At 37.5% G+C, this 20,806-nt stretch overlaps 1 protein-coding gene across 5 annotated transcripts; it reads right to left on the bottom strand.

The window, feature by feature from the left end:
• Positions 1–937: 937 nt before the first annotated feature.
• Positions 938–17,620, bottom strand: LOC140199456 (cyclin-dependent kinase 2-like). 5 transcript variants are annotated; one of them, XM_072261573.1, is made up of 7 exons: positions 17,411–17,611; positions 13,931–14,008; positions 12,418–12,538; positions 10,674–10,872; positions 8,309–8,349; positions 5,729–5,932; positions 938–4,759 (listed from the first exon to the last, which is right to left on the bottom strand). In XM_072261573.1, exons 1-7 carry the CDS (start codon positions 17,524–17,526, stop codon positions 4,655–4,657), a joined length of 864 nt encoding a protein of 287 aa, XP_072117674.1. In that variant the 5' UTR covers positions 17,527–17,611; the 3' UTR covers positions 938–4,654. The 5 variants fall into 5 exon arrangements, with proteins under 5 accessions (XP_072117674.1, XP_072117673.1, XP_072117675.1 ...); XM_072261572.1 differs by having other exon boundaries at positions 8,309–8,410; positions 10,702–10,872; positions 17,411–17,607; XM_072261574.1 differs by having other exon boundaries at positions 4,671–4,759; positions 10,702–10,872; positions 17,411–17,612.
• Between the last annotated feature and the right edge of the window lie 3,186 nt (positions 17,621–20,806).

Genomic DNA, 20,806 nt, shown 5'->3' with positions numbered 1-20,806 from the left:
CTTGAGCCAACTTGGAAAACCATAATAGTACCTCGGACTATATTTTATTTTCTCCCTCTCAATCTGCATTGTTTATTTTGCTCTGTAAGTTATGTATGTGTAATTAATATTTGTCTTATTGTAATGTACTGTGCCACTGCTGCAAGAAGTTGATTTTCATGGCTGTTATAACCTATGTACATATATATTTGCCTATGACAATAAATTTGAACTTGAGCTTTTAGCTTCAGTCAGAAACCAAACAACAAAATAACACATTCATGTCACCATATCCAAATTTACTATTGTTACCTTCTAGTCAAGAATATTCCAGAAGGGATCTTTTTTTAAAAGGATCACACACTGCTTATTTAAAAATCACCAATTACCTACTCAACAAAACATTAAACTGAGATATTAAAGTTGTGAAGCATTCTGACCCAAAGTACTGTATAGGAAAATAATTGCAGCTATGACCTCTCTCTCTTTAGAATCCTAGCTGGAAACTGAAGGCAATAGTACACCCAAGAAACATTGAAAAATCAGAAGGGTACTAGTTTATTGTACTGTTGAAAATTCCATTTCAAACTTTAGCAGTGTATAATAGATTACCCACGATGGGGGAAATGGGCATGTGTACAAATAGCCTGCCAGGTACTGCTCCAGAAAAGTCACCGTTCTAAAAGGCAAAGTGCAATATGTTAATACAATATGTTTGTAATAGTAATGCAGTTATGGAGTTTTATTCTGATTCATCCAGCAATTTTGTGAACTGTCCAAAGATCACTTGTAGAAATAAATTTTATACAAAACTTCAGTCCAAGGCTTGGTTAAAAGAAAACTGAAAATCCATTTGATTCTCATCATATATAGATACTGTCATAATAATAAAGGATCATGAAAACTAAACTACTTGTAAAAACTATTGGTTAACAAATCAGCTTTTACAATCACCAACTTTTATTTTTACTATTATCAAAATCAATTAACTAAAAAACATCCGGTAAAACACTTTTCCTGGGAAAATTGGTCATCTCCTAGGTACTAAATAAAAATGGGAAACCATAAATTGAAGAAAAAAATTGTGACATATTCAGTAGACTTTCAGACTCATCCAAGCAGACGGAGAAAGCAGTCTGAGTGCAAACCCAACCATTTCACACAGACTGGGTACAGACAATAACCAGAAGATTACTTATGATTATTTATTCTTTATAGTTTATTTCCTTTCCCATTCTATTAAGCATGAACACGTACAATTTGATGGGTACCAACAAGCATAACGTTTTTCTCAACATGTGTGACATCATTTGATTTTTTGAAAAACATTAAAAAAGTTTAACCCTATACTTAATATCTAGATGTTATTTGGATCAATGGATTAATCATTTGGATTTTAAAAGTTAAAAGACAAATTATGAAAGTTGCTATGAAAGGAGTTTGTATAGAGACCACTTCCAGCTAATGAACAGATTCTAAATAACCATGAAGTCAATTTTGTCCATAAATGTTAATTACACAAAAATTACTTGTTATGGTAACCATTACCTCCACAGCATTGTAAAGAATGGCATCAAAAACATATAAGACTGATTATGAAAGAAGAATTACTAAAGGGAGAAAAAGGATAGCTAGTTCTGTTGTAAGCATGAGAAAATATGCAGATGCTGGAAATTCAAGCAACACACACAAAAAGCTGGTGGAATGCAGCAGGCCATGCAGCATCTATAGGAAAGTACAGTCAACATTTCAGGTTAAGACCTTTCGTCAGGACCAATGGAAAAAAAGAGTTCTGTTGTACATGGGAATGCCCATATATGTCAGACTTCTTAATAATATCACTGGACAATGAAGATTTTACTTCCTGGATACTTTTGGGTGTACCTTATGGTTTTTGGGCTGCTGATCATGAACATCACCATGAAATTTCCCTATTATGCACCATTTTTAAAAAAAATCATCTGTATTTGTTATTTCAATTCATAATTCAAGTCAATTAAAATGTTGCTCACAATGCAAACTAAGAAGTTTTCTATCTTGTCCAGACATGCCTGGGCATACTTAGGCAGGGTGGAGTCTGCATGGCAGCACAGGTTTTGGAAAAACTCTAAAAGCATCACGCACACACTGTTCTATGCATTGGGTTTACATCTATCTGGTCCAGGCATGCTTAGGCAGGGTGGAAGCTGCATGGCAGGACAGGTTTAAGAAAGGCTATAAAAGCATCAAGCACTGTTCTATGCATTGCATTTACATCTATCTTGTACAGGCATGCTTACGCATAGTGGAGGCTGCATGGCAGATCAGGTTTAAGAAGGCTATAAAAGCATCAAACAATGTTCTATGCATTTACATCTATCTTGTCCAGGCATGCTTAGGCAGAGTGGAGGCTGCATGGCAGGACAGATTTTAGAAAGGCTATAAAAGCATCAAGCACTGTTCTATGCATTGCGTTTACACGTATATCGGTTTGTGATCACGTTGATGCGCATAGCAAATTATGTGTACTCATTATTAATAAATTATATTTTCAGAATTGCAATAGCAAAATGTCTCACCAATGTTGCAACAATTGTGATGCTTTGTTATATTTGTGGCGAGTATATGGTTAAATCTCAAAGACAGAACATGTCTCATCTTATTAAGAAAGCCTATGAGCTCTACTTTGGGTGTAAAATCGGCAACCAAGGCAAAGCCTGGGCTCGTCACATTTGTTGCGCAACATGCGCTGTTGATCTTAGAGCTTGGCTCAGAGGTACGAGGAAGTCAATGTCCCGATCATATTGCCAGAGCAGGATCATGTGACAGATTGCAACTTATGTCCAGTTTCTCTGCTGAAAACAAGAAATCTATTGAATACCCCAAATACCCTTCAGTCTGTGCCACATGATGATAGTCGTCCAGTACCAAAGCCACCAGAGGCATGGAGTCTAGAGGAGGCAGACAAAGATGCCATGATGCACATACCAGGAATGGAAAACAACAGTTATAAATTTTAAACTCTTTATGTCAATTTGGCCTCATTTGGTAACTCAGTCTCAGTTAAATGATCAGATCAGAGACTTGGGTTTGTCAAAAGCAAAAAAAATTACTGGGTTCAAGACTGCAAGGGTGGAATCTGTTGTCATCATGCTAAAGAATCTCATTACAGTAAAAAGGATTGGCCACTCCATATACAGTGGTTCCAGGGCAGAAAAGAGTGGCATATAAGCCACTTGTAAACCCAACAAAGATAGTTTGCTTCCTCTTCATATAAAACTGGAGCTTACGAAAAATTTTGTGAAAACCATGAACAAGCAAGGTGAAGGATTTCAATATTTGAGACAGTTGTTTCCCAGAATAACTGATGGTCCACAGGTCAAACAGGTCATCAATGACAGGCAATTCAAAGAACTTCTAGTGGGATGGGAGAAAATCACATGGAAGATATTCATAGAGGTTGTTGAAAATTTTCTTGACAACTGCAGAATACCAAACTACATGCAGCTGGCTGACAACATGCTTCAAGCATATAAAACCATGATGTGTAACCTGTCACAAAAGTTCATTTTCTGCATTCCCATTTAGACTTCTTCCCTGTAAATCTCAGCGCTGTCTGTGGCAAGCATGGCGAAAGATTTCACCAGGACATTGCGGTCGTGGAGAAACGGTATCAGGGTAACCAGAAACCATCAACGTGAGCTGATTATTGTTTGTTTAATACTTAAGCAAGAAGCCTCAGTCACTGAGTACAAAAGAAAATCATTAACAAAACGGTTTCAGTTTAGTTAAAGTATTGCAAAGTGTCAGCACCGGTTTGCAATTAAATGCATTATATTCAATAAGTTAATTTCTTGTTTCTCTAAATTCCTACATGATATTAGTAGTCTGAAGTTATATTTGTGTTCATCTTTAGGCGGTCTATCATGACCACAAAACACTTGCGAGGAAACAACACTTTCGAAAAAATTTACTCTCCAGTGTATCTAGAGCTTATTTATATGTTGGGTTTACTTATACCCGGGATCCACCTGTATTATTCTCGCATCTGCTTTTGTACATCCTTTTAATCGAATAGTAAAAAAAAAAATGCATCACAGTCCACCTCACACTGCTTACATCTCACAGATTCTTCCTTGATCTAAAATTGGAAAATCTGGGAAACCCAAGAAAGAACGAGGAAAAGATGCACAAAAACAGTAAATAAATTGTACTCATTAAGGCTAGGATTCAAATCCATGTCTTTCAATATGAGGTTGGCGTCACAATTAAGTGATTGCTGGGTATTTGAAATAAGCAGATTAAAATGATTATAAACTCTAAAATCAATGGCACAGAACACCACAAAGTAAATTCTTATTTTCATATTGATTTACATCCACTGTTAAATATCAACCCATTTTATGTCATATTTCCAGTTTTATTTACAATAAATGGAGTTTCAGAGATAACATTTTATAAAACTAGAACAAAACAATTTAAATGCATTAAACCACTGCCCATAACACAATACATATTTGTACATTTTGTTCCCTTCAGAGCTTATTAATTTTTATTAAACCCAGACACCACTAAATACCAGTGTAATTTTCATTTTCTGATAAATATCATAATCTCTAGGAAAATAGTGCATTGAAAGGAATTTTTAAAGAAAGAAAACTAAGATGTTTCCTTTATTTTCCAATTGCAGATCACTCTACAGCTGTATATGTGGCAGCTGAATGGTCACATCACTGAAAAATCGATGACTTATGGCAATTTTTGCAGAAATCCTCTTGTTAGGATCATATTGGAGCATTTGCTACAAATAAAAACAAGAAAATATTTCATAACCTATTTCCCAGATCTGTCACTGAATAGGTATCAGGAACATTTTCAGTACTTCAATCAAAAACTTTATGCTAACTAAAAATTCTTAACCAGCATATAGTACATCTCTAAACATCTAATTCTCACACAAATATATAATAAATTAATCCTTGTACGTTTGTAATAAGCATTTAACATATGCAACATAAGCAGTTCAAAATACAGATGTGCAGCATGTTTTTTTCAGCAATATACATCTGAAAATCAATATGGGTCATATTGCACCAATCTTGAAATTCACCCAGGCCCCTAATGATTTATTCTTTTATAACTGACACAATATCCATGTCATCTGAACATAGGATGATGTAGTTTCTTGTGAAATGCTCCTTTAGATCATTGTCCAAGGAATTAAGTATATCAAATGGCAAAAAAAAAGACCACAGGTGCTAGAAATTTGAAATAAAACAATGACTAAAGATGAGGCAGATTTTCCAGAGGGGGAATCAGAATTAACATTTCAGGCTGATGATCTTTCACCAGAACCTTTCATATGAGCATTTCTGTTTTTAAGAGAACTCCTGAAATAAAGCACTACTGTGAAGGGAATTAGTTGAAGCAGGTATTAGGACAAGAGCCTAATTTTGTAAACTTAGCAGCTTTTCAAAACTTCCACTGCTTCCCCTTGCTACTGTCACTATTCCATTTCATGTTTTAAAAGGGAGCACTTCTACATTAAGTGACTTGAAGTAAGAGCACCATGATTCAGACCTATGTTGATCCATAGTCAATAATCAAGACTCTTAACCCAACACTTCAGTCTGCTCTGAAAACAAGATTACAGAGGGACTGTGTCAGTAAACCACATAAACGTGTCCCTTAAATGTTGGCACCTGAACGTGACACAACTTTACAAATATTACTATTTAAAGTTAAGGACTTATTTTTAAGTTCTACCAACCATTAGCAGATCTCTGCCATCTATGTCCAGATTGGGTAGTATCTTATTGAAATCTTGTCTGTTCCACTGCGGAAAGTTTGCTTTGTAGTCAGGTAGTTGAGTAACCCCAGGCCACACAGACTCATTTGGTGTTCCAAGTGTGCGGAAAATCCTGAAAAGCTGATCAATCTCAGAATCTCCAGGAAACAAGGGTTTTCTTGTAACCTAGAATCGACAGAAACATCAAGTGAAGTTGATTGTTAAAGGGCATATTTTTATGAAATTATACTGAATACTTTCTCTTCTTTTTACTCCTTCTCTGCTGAAAATGATGCCCTATATTGTCTTAGTTCCAAAGGTTCCCACTGAACATTCTTTACATGTGGGCATGAATACATTACTTGCACATTAATGTAAAATTATAACCATGCCCAGATCTGTCTCCACAATATCCATTATGCATTGTTAGTGATTACTGCTAGGTAAACACCATGCTGGAACTCCTGCCTTTTCTGTTCCCTTTCTAACGTAGAGATATTAATATTATACCAATCAAAGAGGCAATTCAAATTAGCCAATGCACCAAAAAACTGCACATGGTTTCATCTTTGTGAATTAATATCACAAGGTAATGCATTTGGATACTGAATCACTGGTAAGTTCTAAAATAATTATTTTTATTGTTAAAGATATACAAGGACTATGTGAAAATCTAACTTAAAGAAAACTGACAGGGAATAGCAAAAAGAAGTAAGAATTTAGGAGGAGCACAAGTAGGATCTAGACAAAAAAATGGATAGGTTATAGACCAGGCACATACTTGCTGAATAGCAAAATAGACTTGAAAAGCTAAATGGCCTATCCCCTTACCTATAATTTATATAGAGCATGTAGTATAGGAATATTTATACTACTATTATATTTTATTGTGTTCTATCTAAAATATATTAGACACTTATGGTTTTCACCTTTGGTCACACTTTTAACAAATAACTTGTAACAAATTATCTATACATATATATTCTCACTAAGGAGAGACTGTACACCTACTGATCCAACTATAGGCAATGACATGCTGTTAAGAAACCTTCCGTAAGATTCTGTATTCCGTATTATATAACATACAGGCTGTAGAGTGTGTTGGATTAAAAAAAAGGTGGTAAAGTTGAAAATCCAATAGATAGCTTTGTCTTAAATCATATTTATATATTTATCGTCTTAAAGAATGTTAAGAAGCATAAACATAACAGGATTGGTCACCATGACTCCTCAAGCTTTCCCTGCTGTTGTGACAATGGCTAATCCGCCCCAGGCATTGTTTCCTCTTCTGAGTTTACCAAAGCCCTCAATTTTAGATCAGTCAAAAATGTACCTACTTCCTTTAGCGATGCTCCATAACTATCTGGAGTAGGGAATTCACTACCCTCTATGAGAAATTCCTCAGTGTACATACTGCAGTGTTATCTGATTGTCCCATGTCACTTGTTCAAGATTCTCCCACTAGTGGGGACAGCTTGACATACCATCCCTCCACCCCCCACCGTGTCACTTAAGGATTTTATGGTTCACCACTATTCTCCAAAGTTCCAAAAATAATTTCTTTTGCTACTTTTGAAGGTCAGCCTTTTCTTTCCAAAAACTAGTATTAACATTCTTGGAGATATAAATATTGAAACAAAAGGAAATTATTCAATCATCTGCTTTATTTGTGCTTCAGTTATTTTAGGGAGGCATTAAGAGCCAGATGAACTACTTGCTATGGAATATCGAGCCTCCGACAAGCTCTTGTAATCAGAGAATTTATAAGGCTGATCATTTTGTGTTACCAGCTAATGTTTATGTTGAATGCAGAGTTTGACAAGGGTAATAGAACCGATTATAAAGGGGAAGTGGTTAGATGCTCTCTTGTTGGAAATGGTCATTGCTAAGCGTTGTGAAGTATTCTGTCTGTATGTTATCTAGATATCAAGTCGCAGGTATGAACTTCTGCACTATCTAAGGAATTTTAAAGAGTTGAATACTGATCATTGACCTTGAGAAACTGCACGATTTATATATTTGGATCATAGTTTCACTGCTCTTGAGAAGATGCTGAGGTTTTACAAACTTCCTTTAAGGCACTGGAGGTAACAAGACAATTTGGTGCAAATATTTAACAAGCAATCTCTTATATTTGGATTTGCATAAAATCTTACTTGGGTAGCAACATTTTAATTACTGAAAACATTGGGTGATATTAAGCAATTTGGATGATTTAGTTGATCTAGTAAGAAATTTTTCATTAAATAATTTGAGTAATTTAATTGATTCAGTAAGAAAGTAACAGTAAAATGTTACTACAATGACTTGCATTTCCCTAACATAAATATTTGCATGAGATGTAACATACTAATACTTGGAATTTCCATTTGTAAAAATGACACAGAATAAGTAACTACAAATCTTATACAAAAGCTTTCGAGGAAATGTTTAATTACACTGTCGACTTTTTGCAACATTTTCAACATCAAGATTCTGTGCAACAATTTGAATATATTTGTAAAGCGTAAATTTATAAAACAAATAGAAATTATAAATGAATTGCATATCTGAGGTAAATACCATTTCTGCAAAAATGCATCCAATGCTCCAAACATCCACTGCTGTTGAATAAAATTTACATCCCATTAAAATTTCTGGTGCTCTATACCATAAGGTTACAACCTAAAAACAGAATAGTTAAGAACAGAAAACAAATATTTCAGTAATAAGCATTTTGAAACCATATCTTCTAAATAATTTAAACATTAAAATATTATAGATGTACATGACTGATCAGGGTTTATTACTAGAGCAAAAAACATTGACAGATTGATTATTTATATGTGTACTTACTTAAGGCAAAAGGAGCTTATATGCAGCCAGATAGTCATCAATATAAATATAATTATGCACTCTACCTTTGAATTACCATGCTGTTTTCTCCAGAATATTTAAGACTATACTTGAACTGGCACCATCTACTTTCATTTATGATAATTAGTACTGATTAAACTTTCTTGAATTCAGTGGTTTAAAATTTTAGCAACAAAAAGATGAATTCACTTTTTATTTTGATGATTTCATAAGTAAGTTTTCTTCATTTTTGAAGCTTTACTTCCATTTATTTTGATTAAACAAACCAACATTCCATACTATAGAACACAAGGTATGGTACACCAAGATTTGTGAATTCCTGTTGATGGTAAATAACATAACATTTTCAGCTTCCTGTATTTTTAAAATTTCCTTTAAACTGTCAATTCAGCCTGAAAATGCTCTCTGGGTTTGTTTCAGGAAGCATTACAGCTGACTTTGCTCTAATTTCCATTTGGTGAAATATCTCTGCAGTGTCACCAGCAAGTGATCACGAGTGGAAAGCATGGCCACTTCTCTTTCTTAAGTTAGTGATACTAAAACCAGTTCTAATCTATTTCTCTTCAGCAGGTTGTTGGAAAGTGCTATTATGCTGGCTAAGATTAATTGATTTAACTGAGACAAGTGATTACATCCAAAACTACTTTGCTCTATGTGGGTCAATGCCTTACCAAGTAATGAGTTAACAAGGGTCAATACCAAAGAGGCATTTAATCAATTTATTCTTTTAGCAATTAACTTGTAAGTATTTTTATTACTTAATAATGAATTTTGTTCAGAGTCATAATGAAAATTTCAACTGTCAACTGCTCTCAACAGTGACTCAGAGTCAAAGGGGGAGCTATCAGAAATATGGTTGCCACACTGGTACCAATATTTTGTCCTGAGGTTAGTTCCTGCTGGAAGTACAAGATTGGTGAGAATTCTGAAATTCTCATTCATAGATCCAATGGACAGTATCACTCTGGCTTTCACCCTTGAAACTGAAGTAAATTCTGGACTTCCATAGATACGCTGCTAAAAGTGCAAGTACAAGCATATCATTCCCCTTAGTGAGCTATGTAAGTTATCATGAGCATTACATTCTATGTCTTATGAGTTTTACTAACAGAATCAGGTCGTTACATTCACTGCTTTGCTTTGTTGTAGGTATCAAATGGGCAGTGCTAGTCTCATTCAGATTCCCCGGCATTATATTGGAAAATGCCACAACAGACCTGATGCAAGTTTACAAGTCTAACTAACTTCAATAAGATTGTGGGGAAAAATATAGGAGGCAAAAGAGAAAGTTACGTTCATTTTAAATTTCTTTGCTTTATCATTTCTAAATATCCGTGAATATTAGAGGCAGATAAAAGCTATCAGCACCAACAGAAACTTTTACTTGTTGTCAAAGGCTGTATCAGGTGTTTTGAGGAGGGGTCTTTCTCACCTCAATGCCAAATTCCAAGCAACTGCCCAAAGCCAAGCTAAGTGCAGCATGCGTGATTGGCAGACAACAATTGAAGGAGGTCAGATCAGCAGGAATCTGGCCCATTATTGTTTTTGAATTTTGAATTTCCAAATAGTTTTTTTTAAATCCTAAATTCTCATCTTAGAATAAATAGATGAAGGTGATTTCCAAGAACAGGACAATTTTGTAAGCCTAAAAGTAATTCCTGAAATGCTTCTGCTTCCCCAAGTCTAAAATGTACACCTTTACTGTTCCAACTGTATTCAGGAGCGTGTACTGCAAACGGTAGAACATAGTGTATATGTTGGCGGTGGGGTGGATATGGGGAAACACTCATACAACATTCTTTGCCAGAAATGCAAAAAAAAAATCTTTTTAACATTATTCCTTACTGTTTTCACCAGAGAACTGGTGAGAATTCGCTAGAAATTAAAAATGGTAAATGCTAATAAATATGTTTTCTTCTTAAGGCACCCTATCATATTTTCTGATAAAACAATGCTTTCTGTCCTTAGAAAATTCACATTAACTGACAAGCAACTACTTTTAAATAGGTCTGCTGTAAGCAGGGGCTAAATTATTACAAAAGTAATAGACAGGAGTACCTAAATACTTCACCTTTTAAAATTGCATAAATCTTAACTACCTCATGTGTATATGTGCGCACAGGAACCCCAAAAGCCCTTGCCAATCCAAAATCTGCCAATTTGATTGCACCGCCATCATTAATGAGCAAGTTTTGTGGTTTCAGATCTCGATGAAGAACTCTGTGAGAGTGACAGAATGCGACACCTTGAAGGAGCTGGAACAGATAACTCTGCCAAAAGAGGTGTTTCGTTATATGAACATTTTTCATCCAAAAATAAACAATTCAGACATTGACTGCAGGCACATTTCTATCAAACAATTACTGTACTGCCATTGCATATAAAAATCCACACAAATATTACTGTGATACAAAATAAGGGACACATGTATACCTGTCCCTGCAGACCTGATGTTTTTTTATTAATTGGATGGCTTTCTTACTCCTACAAATTAAAGAGCGCTCTCCTCCACTGAGGAAAAGTAACTTCAAAATTGTCCTGTCCCATAGCCTAAAGTACTGTTGTTATAGGCCATTTTTAATTACCCAAACTCAAATTTATTTCAATCTGCCCACCTTTGATTTAACAGCGTGCATGGAACTAAGTTGCTCACTGGAGATTGATGATTCATTACTTACTTTAAAAATGATCTGTGTCTCAGATTTTATCTATTTTTCAGGTTAATGCTGGCAGGTCAGATCTCCTGGGCTTTGGGAAACTCAGCAATTAAAGATCCATGAAGGCATGGAAGGTGAGATTTTCCTGGAATATTGTGAGTAAGGATGACCAGTGATAATTCCCACCTATCCCCAAGCAAATCCACTTGTTCCCCATAAACCAAAGTACCTTCTCATTGCCTCCCTTCAAAAGTCATCCCCTCCCAAACTCCCTGCCCCTACCACTGAATCTCCTCTAGCCAAACATCTAAATTACTTTGTATCTTCATTGGTCTCTCCTTGCGTTGCAGCACTCTCCTGGAGTATTCCCTATCAGAGCCCATTAGTCAGGCTACTTTCTAGATGGTAGATCTGCTCAAATAATTCATGCATGCTGTGGAATTAAATCCCTAGAACTGAAGACCTTCACTAACAATCCCTACCACCAACACCCACAATCTGATTGGAATTCCTCTCTGATGTCCAGTGCTCCTATGGACTGTTTTTGGGGAGAACATTTCTTTAATAGTAATGGATCAATAAATAGGAACTAAGGCAGAAAGTTATCAGAAGAAAAAAAGCAATCAGCATTAATCAACAAAAATAGTAAATTATTTCAACAGATATAAAGTTGTTAGCTCAAGTAGACAGGTCAATGCACAATTATGCTAACCAATTTCAGTTCAGACAAGATTTCAACCAGCAACAAGAGTTCTATTGGTTTAAACTGAAATCCAAACTCAGTATTCTTTTTTGTTTTCGTCTTTTAAACATGATAATGTTCTAAAGTGCAAAGTCAAAGGACATTATAATTTAGTCTATTTTCAATATCTTCTGCATGACAAGTTCCAAATTATGCATCCTAACAGATCTAGACAAAGGTCAACTACTTGTCATCCGGAATAAAAAGGAACTAGCCTGGAATCACCAAAGCAGAGGAAGAATTTCAATTGATGTGTATGTGTATGTGTATGTGCATTTATATATCTCACCGTTAAAGGAGTGGACGTCGTCATCGGATTTCAGTGGACAACCGAAGATGTATATGTGTGTCTGTGTATATATCTGCAATAAGTTATGGAAACATAATATTTCAAAAGTGACTACATTCTTAATTACCTTAACTAATTGCAAAGAGAGCCCAGTTGGAGGAGCAGAGTCCATATACTTCTTCAGATCTTTATTGAGAAATTCAAACACCAAATACAATTTTTTTTCGCTGTGGATAACATCTAGCAGTCTAGAATAAATGCACATATATTACTCATAATTATTTTGATGGGCTCACCACATCAACCTATTCACTGTGCAAAGGAAATAAAATACCTGAATTTATCACATATTCAGCATCAAGAAATAAGGTCTGGATTACAATAGTTATGTGCTGAATAAGGGATCTCTTGACCTCATGATCAACCTACTTCTTCATCAGAGTAACCTTCTTCTGACAGACTTAAAGCTCCAGTACTTCACACACTGTTAATTAAAACTGAAGCATTAGTGAATGTAGGAATCAAGTGGATTGGGAAGATTCTTATATGATCAATATCCCTGTGGCCTACAAAATGGATTCTGGTTTACATTTCTTCAATACACTTGGAGTCTAACTACAGTGTAGGAAGAACAGACTAGTAGGAATAAGAAGGAAAAAGAATGAGGACGGTACAGGGGTACAACTAGTAGAGCCACAGGCTTACAGTGCCAGAGACCCAGGTTTAAACCTGGCCTTGGATGCTGTCTGGAGTTTGCATGTTCTCCCAGAAACTGAGTGAGTTTCCTCTGGCGCTCCAGTGTCGTCCCACATCTCTAATATGTATAGGTCAGTAAACTAGTTGGCCACTGTAAATTGTCAATCACAGATGAGTGGCATAATCTGCGTAGGGGTGCAGTTGATGGATGGAGAGAATGGGATTAATGGGAATAGGCATTTTAAGGTTGACACAGATCCGTGGGCCAAAGCGCCTGTTTCTAGGCTGTACCTCTCTATAACGCTAATGATAAATGTGGAGGACAATAGAATGACACTTGATTTCAAAACAATAAAAATGTAGGTAGTTGAAAAGAACATACATGAGTTTTCACAGAACAAAGAACGCAAGCATAGGTAAATAAAGGCCCAAGCCAAAGACAGAAATTAAAGGAACCAAAAAAAAAACTGAAAGAGTTTGAAGATGAAAGGACAAAACTATATGAGGCAATGTTTTACTATTTGTTGGTGTTTGGCCTCTTCCAATAAGTACTCAAATGGTTTTGGTAACTTCAGCTGTAAAGACATTTAAAACTTCAAGAAAAAAGGTTTGACAGAAAATTGCATCAAATTACAGCATGTATAAAATAGAGCATTCCTTCTAAAACTACAGACCTTTCTGAATCCTTATTGTCCTTAAGTACTACTTTCAAACCCAGCTAAAAAATACTTGCCTATTCCTTAATGATAGCTATGTTAAATATTTATTTCCCTCTGTTGTTCAAAGAGCAGAAATTTTTAAATAAAGGATGATTCAAAACTAAGCAATTCTATGAAGCATGTAACAACCATTTAAGTTAGAGAATGATTAAAATCATAATATATTAACTTTCTCTGTTTTGTACTGTTCAACAGTGTTTTTTTCATCAAAATAATATCTCTTACCTTACAATATTTTGATGATTCAACTCTTTTAATAATGATATTTCTCGAATAGCAGTACTTGGCACTCCTTCCATTTCCCTAGATTTTGAAATGTAAATATGTCATTTAAAATTAACTTCCATACTGTGGTCTTAAGCAATAACCTTTCCTTCCCTTCCTCCTCTTTACTTAAATTCTATCTACTGAATTCACCAAATATCAAGTATGCTGACTTTCCTGATTATTAAAATAATTAAACAAAGAATCAAGATCTCTTTGTGTATATCAGAGTACAGTGAGGAAAACCAATTCCCATCCTCATATATTTGCTAAGGTCAAACAATTCCAGGAGGAATTTGGTCTATATTTCTTCTTTTCATATATTCCTTCAAGTTGCATCACCACTCTGCGCAATTTTACATTCCACAAGCTATCTGCTCACTTAGGTCATCAATCTATGCCTTGTTGAAGTAAACTACTTTTCTTCCTCACAAGATGCTACTTTTGTTAGGTTTGTGCTATTGGAAAGTAGTGTTCAAATACCAGCCTCCAAACTGAAGAGCATCCATTTACCACTATATAGTTTTTTATCCTGCAGCCAAAATGTTTCAAAGCAGTCACAGCTAATGATTGTTTCCTTCTTAGGGCTCAATTCGACCAATATGACTATTATGTGACATATAATCAAATACCTTGGAATGTGATTATACAGAGTCTCAATTACACTATCTTATGACACTCTCATTACTGAATCAAGGTTGTTAGACATAATTTGTCTTTAACAAAGTCATTTTGGTTGTCACTTACTAATCTATGTTTTACTAAGTGAATATAGTCTCCACAAGTTTTCCCTAAATATCAGGCTTACTCCTCTGCAGTTACTGAGTTTACCCATTTGCTTTTTGTTTGAAAATAACATATTGAACTTTCCTGTCTTTTGGCAGAACTGTTGTATCAAAGGATTGAAAAATTTCAGCTAAGAACCTCTTATTTCCACCCTGGTTTCTACTTAATTCAGACCAAAACACTGTCACCTTTTTTTTTAAGTAGTTTATCTTCATTTTTCACCTCACCAATTTATATAAGCTTTCTTCTATTATTCCAACATCGGTATCATCTTCTTTGTGAAGACCAATACAAAAATCATAATTCAGTATCAGAATTATCCCTATTACTACGTATGATGTATCTCTTAGTCCCTAACCATCCTACTTTTATATTAACTATCCTTGTATTTGTATTTTTTTTTAAAACTTTATTGTTCCTTCTACATTCCTGAAATAACAACATTACATGAATGGACTTAAGTGCAAATCCAGTCTTCAGCTGAAGTGGAGTTAAGGCTTGTGAATAAGTGAATTTGACTTTAATGAACTGATGAATTCTTTCCCACTTTAAATTCATATACTTGTTTTTTTTTTGTTTTACGCTGCATTTTTATTAAACAATAGTAATAGTTATTTCACTGTTTGTGAAGTAAGTTTGCTTGATTGTTTAACTCACAATGGCTCCTGTCAGTACAGCCTTAAGGACCTGGAAATCCAAAACTAAGATTGCACAGCACTCTAGTGGCAGGAGAGTTCAATTACATCTTGATAACATTTAGGGAATGGGATATGTAATAATTTATAATGGTTGACATAAATTACCCAAAAGTTCTTGGAGTTTTTCATATTTATAATATATATATTTCTAACAGAATTACAATCAAATATCAAAGGTGGGAATTATTTTAACCTTTGACAATATCTCTCTCTAAAAACTAAACGCGTAATTTCATATCTCCACAAGAATCAAATCAGCTGTCATAAAATGAAATAAAAATTAAGATTGCCTTAAGAGAAAATTACAAGGTTTAAACCACAGAATGATAAAGCACATTAAGTTATTTAGATTATCCATACCTATCTCACCTTCAGTTATCTGATGGCATTGCAAATTTCCTTTATATTCTTTAATATTCATTTTCAAATTTACATCTAAAATTGCTTCCCTCTAGAAATTTCACCTTAGCTACATATTTAAGCTACTGATACCTCCTAGCTCCTTGACCTCTGCAAAAGCTCAATTGGAGGATCTGCAGTAATACAATGTCTACAAGAGCAGGCCAGAGGCTCATTAACCTGCAGATAGCGGAACTCTAAAGCTGAACATCCTTCAAGGTACAAGTGTGAAGGAGTGCTCTACTTGCTTGGAGGAATGCAGCTCTTACAACAGTCATTTTGCACTATCAGGCCAAAGCAACCTGCTTGACTGATACTCCATCTGCTCCTAAAACTTTGATCCCCAATATCACAGGTGCACTAGCTGCAGTGATACTATCTATGAATTGGACTAGTTGCATAGCTGGGTTGGCTGACCGCACTTTGCAAACCATTGAAGTATACCAGCAAGAAGATAAAAGTCTCCAGAGACACCACCATCTACTTCCACTTCAAAGAGCATCCTCTGTACTGATAAAATTCCTGTTTCTTAGTTATGTGTCTAACTTCTGCCACTTTGTACCCAAAAACACGAGGACTGTGGTTTCTCTAAGCAGCTGGCCATCTAGCATTAAGCAATGGGCAATGCATGTAGCTTTGTCAGTGATGCTGCCTTCCTGACAAACAGTTTTAATATAAGCTCTTTGGTACATTTGTTTAAATCCACTAGTGCAAGTTCTGCTGTTCTCTCCTCTATCAACTAAGTCCTTCATAGGTAAAGGTCAACAATTTATTTTAATCTGTAGTAAGCCATAAGAATGTTTGTCTATATACAGTATATAATCTATACTGTGTTGAAACTTCCCTTTCAGGGGCTCTTTTGATGCTCCCTCCACAAATAAAATTTAAACGCCAACTTCCAATAAATTGTTTTAAATTAAGAGAATAACTGTTGCTTCAAGGCAACGACAAAATAGTGATCAACTTGTTCCTGTTAAAACTTTATTTGAAACTGGGTACCAATGTAAAAATACTCCCGAGCAGTTACTGCTTTGTATCTCCAAATCTAGTACTCTGCAGAATATTAACCCTGCCGTTATGATGACCGCTTTGATTGCCTATATGCTCGTTGCAAAGAAGAAAACACCATTTTTATTTACATATTTGCTGGGCGTTGGTTTAGTCGAAGGTACGAGTGTGCTCCTGGTATGAGATGCCCTGCTGATGACTCTTGACTACTTGACTTTCATAGTCAAGCAAACACCCTTTAATGTTTGGCAGAAGTTGCCAAACCAATGTCTTTTTCCCCCTCAATTATAAATATCCAAACGTTAGGATGAAGATATATCATCACAAATTTTTTAATAGTAATAATTTTTTGAATGTTGATGTCTTTTTGGGAGATTCTTCTGCTACCACAGTGCACGCATCATCCTGTGGAAAGGCAACTTCAATAATATGCGTGAATATGCAATTTTTTTTTCTAAATGCAAAATTTCCAAAAATTAGCATGAAATCCGGACTGTCAGCAAAGTAGTGGCCTGTCACTAACCCTTGCTGCGTTACAGCAGTAACTTACGCGTCCAGCCTTATTTTTTTCAGAGCCACCATCTCTCCCGTCACTTTATTCATTGCCTTATAGACTACTCCGTAGGTGCCCTCCCCGATCTTCTCCACTTTCTGAAAGTTGTCCATGGTGCTGGGCCGCCGCCGAGGCTCTGGGCTCGTTGGCTCGCGCGCCCCGCCTTCCGAACACCCGCCCGCCGCGCGCACACTCGCTCTTTCCCGCGCCTTCCTTGCGCCGCTCTCCTCTCCCTCCCATAGGCTCCCCGCGCGACGCCAACCCCTCTGACGCAAGCGCGCTCTCGCCTCCCCGCCGCCGGGTGACCTGTTCGTCACCGGGCTATCAGCGCCAAACTGGCCAGAGGAAGCAGTGGGCGAAGACCCACGGGTCAGCTGTTGTACACCTGCAAGGAACTCCTGCTAAAGCAGAGTATGCATTGAGCATAGACTGCCAACATTTCTGCTCACAATTATTCTTACAAAATGCTTGGGCAAAATAGCAAATGAAAATCAAATTAAATCAGATTTCCAGCATCCGCAGTTTAAAACATAAATCGCAGTTAACATTCAGCATGTTGGGCACCATCTATAGAAAAGGGGGCAATTAACTGATTCACTTTCGGTAGATGTTGCCTGACTTGCTTCACCATTTTAGCATTTTGATTTTAAGCCAGCAGAACTTCTCCAGAAGTGAGCAAATGACTTACCTAAAGACTGACTTAAGATTGTGCCAAGAGGAGAATCAGAACAACTTAGTCCTCAATTGGTCGGATGAACTTCCCCACACAACCTCCATCCACTCCCACGGAGTCTGCTCTACCAAAGATCCACAAGCTGAACTGTCCACAAAGAACTACCATTTCAGTCTGCTCTTGCCTCATTAAGCTCATTTATTCTTGGCTTCATCTCCACCTCCCACTCCATGTAGTCTCTTCCCACTTACATCTGAGACACCCCTGCTGCCCTTCACCACTTAAACAGTTTCCACTTCCCTGCGCGCAACAGCTCATCTTTACCATGGATGTATAATTTCCGTACACCTCCATCCCACACAAGAATATCCTGGGGGATGTCCATTTCTTTCAATGGAGACCCAACCAATTCCAACCCACCACCATTCACTTGGCTAAATACATTCTCAGACTGAACTTTTCCAACTCCATTCATTTTCTTCGGAGGACAGTTATGGGAATGCACACCGGTCCAAGCTCATGTTCAAGTCCATTGTTATTCAACTGTATGTATGTAAACAACTAAACAAGACAATGTTCCTTCTGACCAAAGCGCACATCACAGTACATAAAACACACACACAAAGTACATTTACAACACAAGTTAAAAAATAAATAGTATAACACTACTGGCGCTTCATAAGTGATGAGACCTGGGTCATGGCAGGGAGTTCAGCAGGCTCGCAGCCTGGGAGAAGAAGCCGTTTCCTATCCTAACAGTCCTCATTCTAATGCTACAGTACCTCTTGCCTAATGAAAGGGAGTAAAAGAGATTGTGGGATGGATGGGAGGGATTTCTGACAATGCTAAGGGTCCTGCATACACAAAACTCCTGAGATACGGTACATCCTGGGTGGTTGGAAGAGAAACTCTGATCCTCAGCAGTCCCTGCAATCCTTTCACAAACAAGAGAAAATCTGCAGTTGCTGGATATCCAAGCAACACACACAAAATTCTGAAAGCCAGACAGCATCTGTGAAAAAGAGTAAACAGTCGATGTTTCGGGCCAAGACCCTTCATCAGGACTGAAGTCAGAGTAAGAAGGTTGGGGGAGGAGAGGAAGAAATACAAAGTGATAGGTGAAACTGGGAGGGGGGGAGGGCGGAAGTAAAGATCTAGGAAGTCAATTGTTGAAAAAGGTAAAGGACTGAAGGTGGAATCTCTGATAGGAGAGGACAGACAGCCATGAAAGAAACAGAAGTGGGAGGAGATGGAAAGGTAAGGTAAGGAGATAGGACAGAGAGGGAAATGGGAATGGGGAATGGTGAGAGGGGAGGGGCATTACCTGAAGTTCCAGAAGTCGATGTTTGTGCCATCAGGTTGGAGGCTACTCAGACGTAATAAAGGATGTTGCACCTCCAGTCTGAGTGCGACCTCATTGCAGCAGCAGAGGAGCCCATGGACTGACATTTCAGAATGGGAGGCGGAATTAAAATGGGTGGCCACTGGGAGATCCCGCTTTTTCTGGCAAATGGAGCATAGGTGCTTGGCGAAGCAAACTCCCAATCTACGTCTGTTCTCACCGATATACAGGAGGCCATACCAGGAGCACCAGATACAGCAGATGACCCCATCAGACTCTGAGGTGAAGTGTTACCTCACCTGGAAGGACTGTTTGAGGCCCTGAATGGTAGTGAGGGAGGAAGTGTAGGGGCAGGTGTAGCACTTGTTCTGCCAGGAGGGAGATCAGTGGGGAGGGACGAATGAACAAGGGAGTCACGTAGGGAGCGACCCCTGTGGAAAGCAGAAAGTGGGGTGGGGGGTGAGGAAAGGGAAAGATGTGCTTGGTGGTGGGATCCCGTAAGTTACAGAGAATTATATGCTGGGCGCGGAGGCTGGTGGGGTGGTAGGTGAGGACAAGAGGAACCATATCCCTGGAGGGATGGCAGGATGGGGCGAGGGCAGGCATATGTGAAATGGTACAGATGCTGATGAGGGCAGCACTAATGGTGGAGTAAGGGAAGCCCCCTCCTTTGAAGAAGAGCATCTCCTTAGTTCTGGAATGAAAAGCCTCATCGTGAGAGAAGATGTGGCGGAGACAGAGGAATTGAGAGAAGGGGATAGCATTTTTACCAGTGGGAGGGTGGGATGAGGTATAGTCCAGGTAGCTGTGAGAGTCAATGGATAAGCTGTCTTCAGAGATAGATACAGAGAGACTGAGAAAGGGGAGGGAGGTGTTGGAAGTGGACCAGGTAAGTTTGAGGGCAGGGTCCAAGTTGGAGGCAAAGTTGATGAATTGGACGAGCTCTGCATGGACACAGGAAGCAGCACCAATGCAGTCGTCAATATAGCGTAGGAAAAGTTGGGGAGTGATACCAGTGTAGGCTTGGAAGATAGACTATTCCATGTAGCCAACAAAAAAGGCAGGCGCAGCTGGGACCATAGCAATCCTTTGTAGGATGTTGCGGTCAGATGCCTTGCAATTCCCACACCAGATGGTGATACAGCTGGTCACGACACACTCAATGGGGGGGGAAGGGGAGCCTTATTCACCTCAAACTTCTCAGGAAGTGAAGATGTTGCTGTGCTTTCATGACTAAAGAGGTGGTGCTGAGGGAAGAGGTGAGATCGTCCGTCATGTGCACTCCAGAAACTTGGTGCTCTTCTCTCCACAGAGGAGCTGTTTATGTGCAGTGAAGAGGGGTCAGCCCACACCTTCCTAGTGTCCACAATTATCTCTT

Source organism: Mobula birostris, chromosome 6 (genome assembly GCF_030028105.1).
Source record: "Mobula birostris isolate sMobBir1 chromosome 6, sMobBir1.hap1, whole genome shotgun sequence".
Lineage (NCBI taxonomy): Eukaryota > Metazoa > Chordata > Chondrichthyes > Myliobatiformes > Myliobatidae > Mobula > Mobula birostris.
The sequence above is the reverse complement of the archived record's forward strand: the minus strand, read 5'-3'. Positions and strand labels throughout refer to the sequence as shown.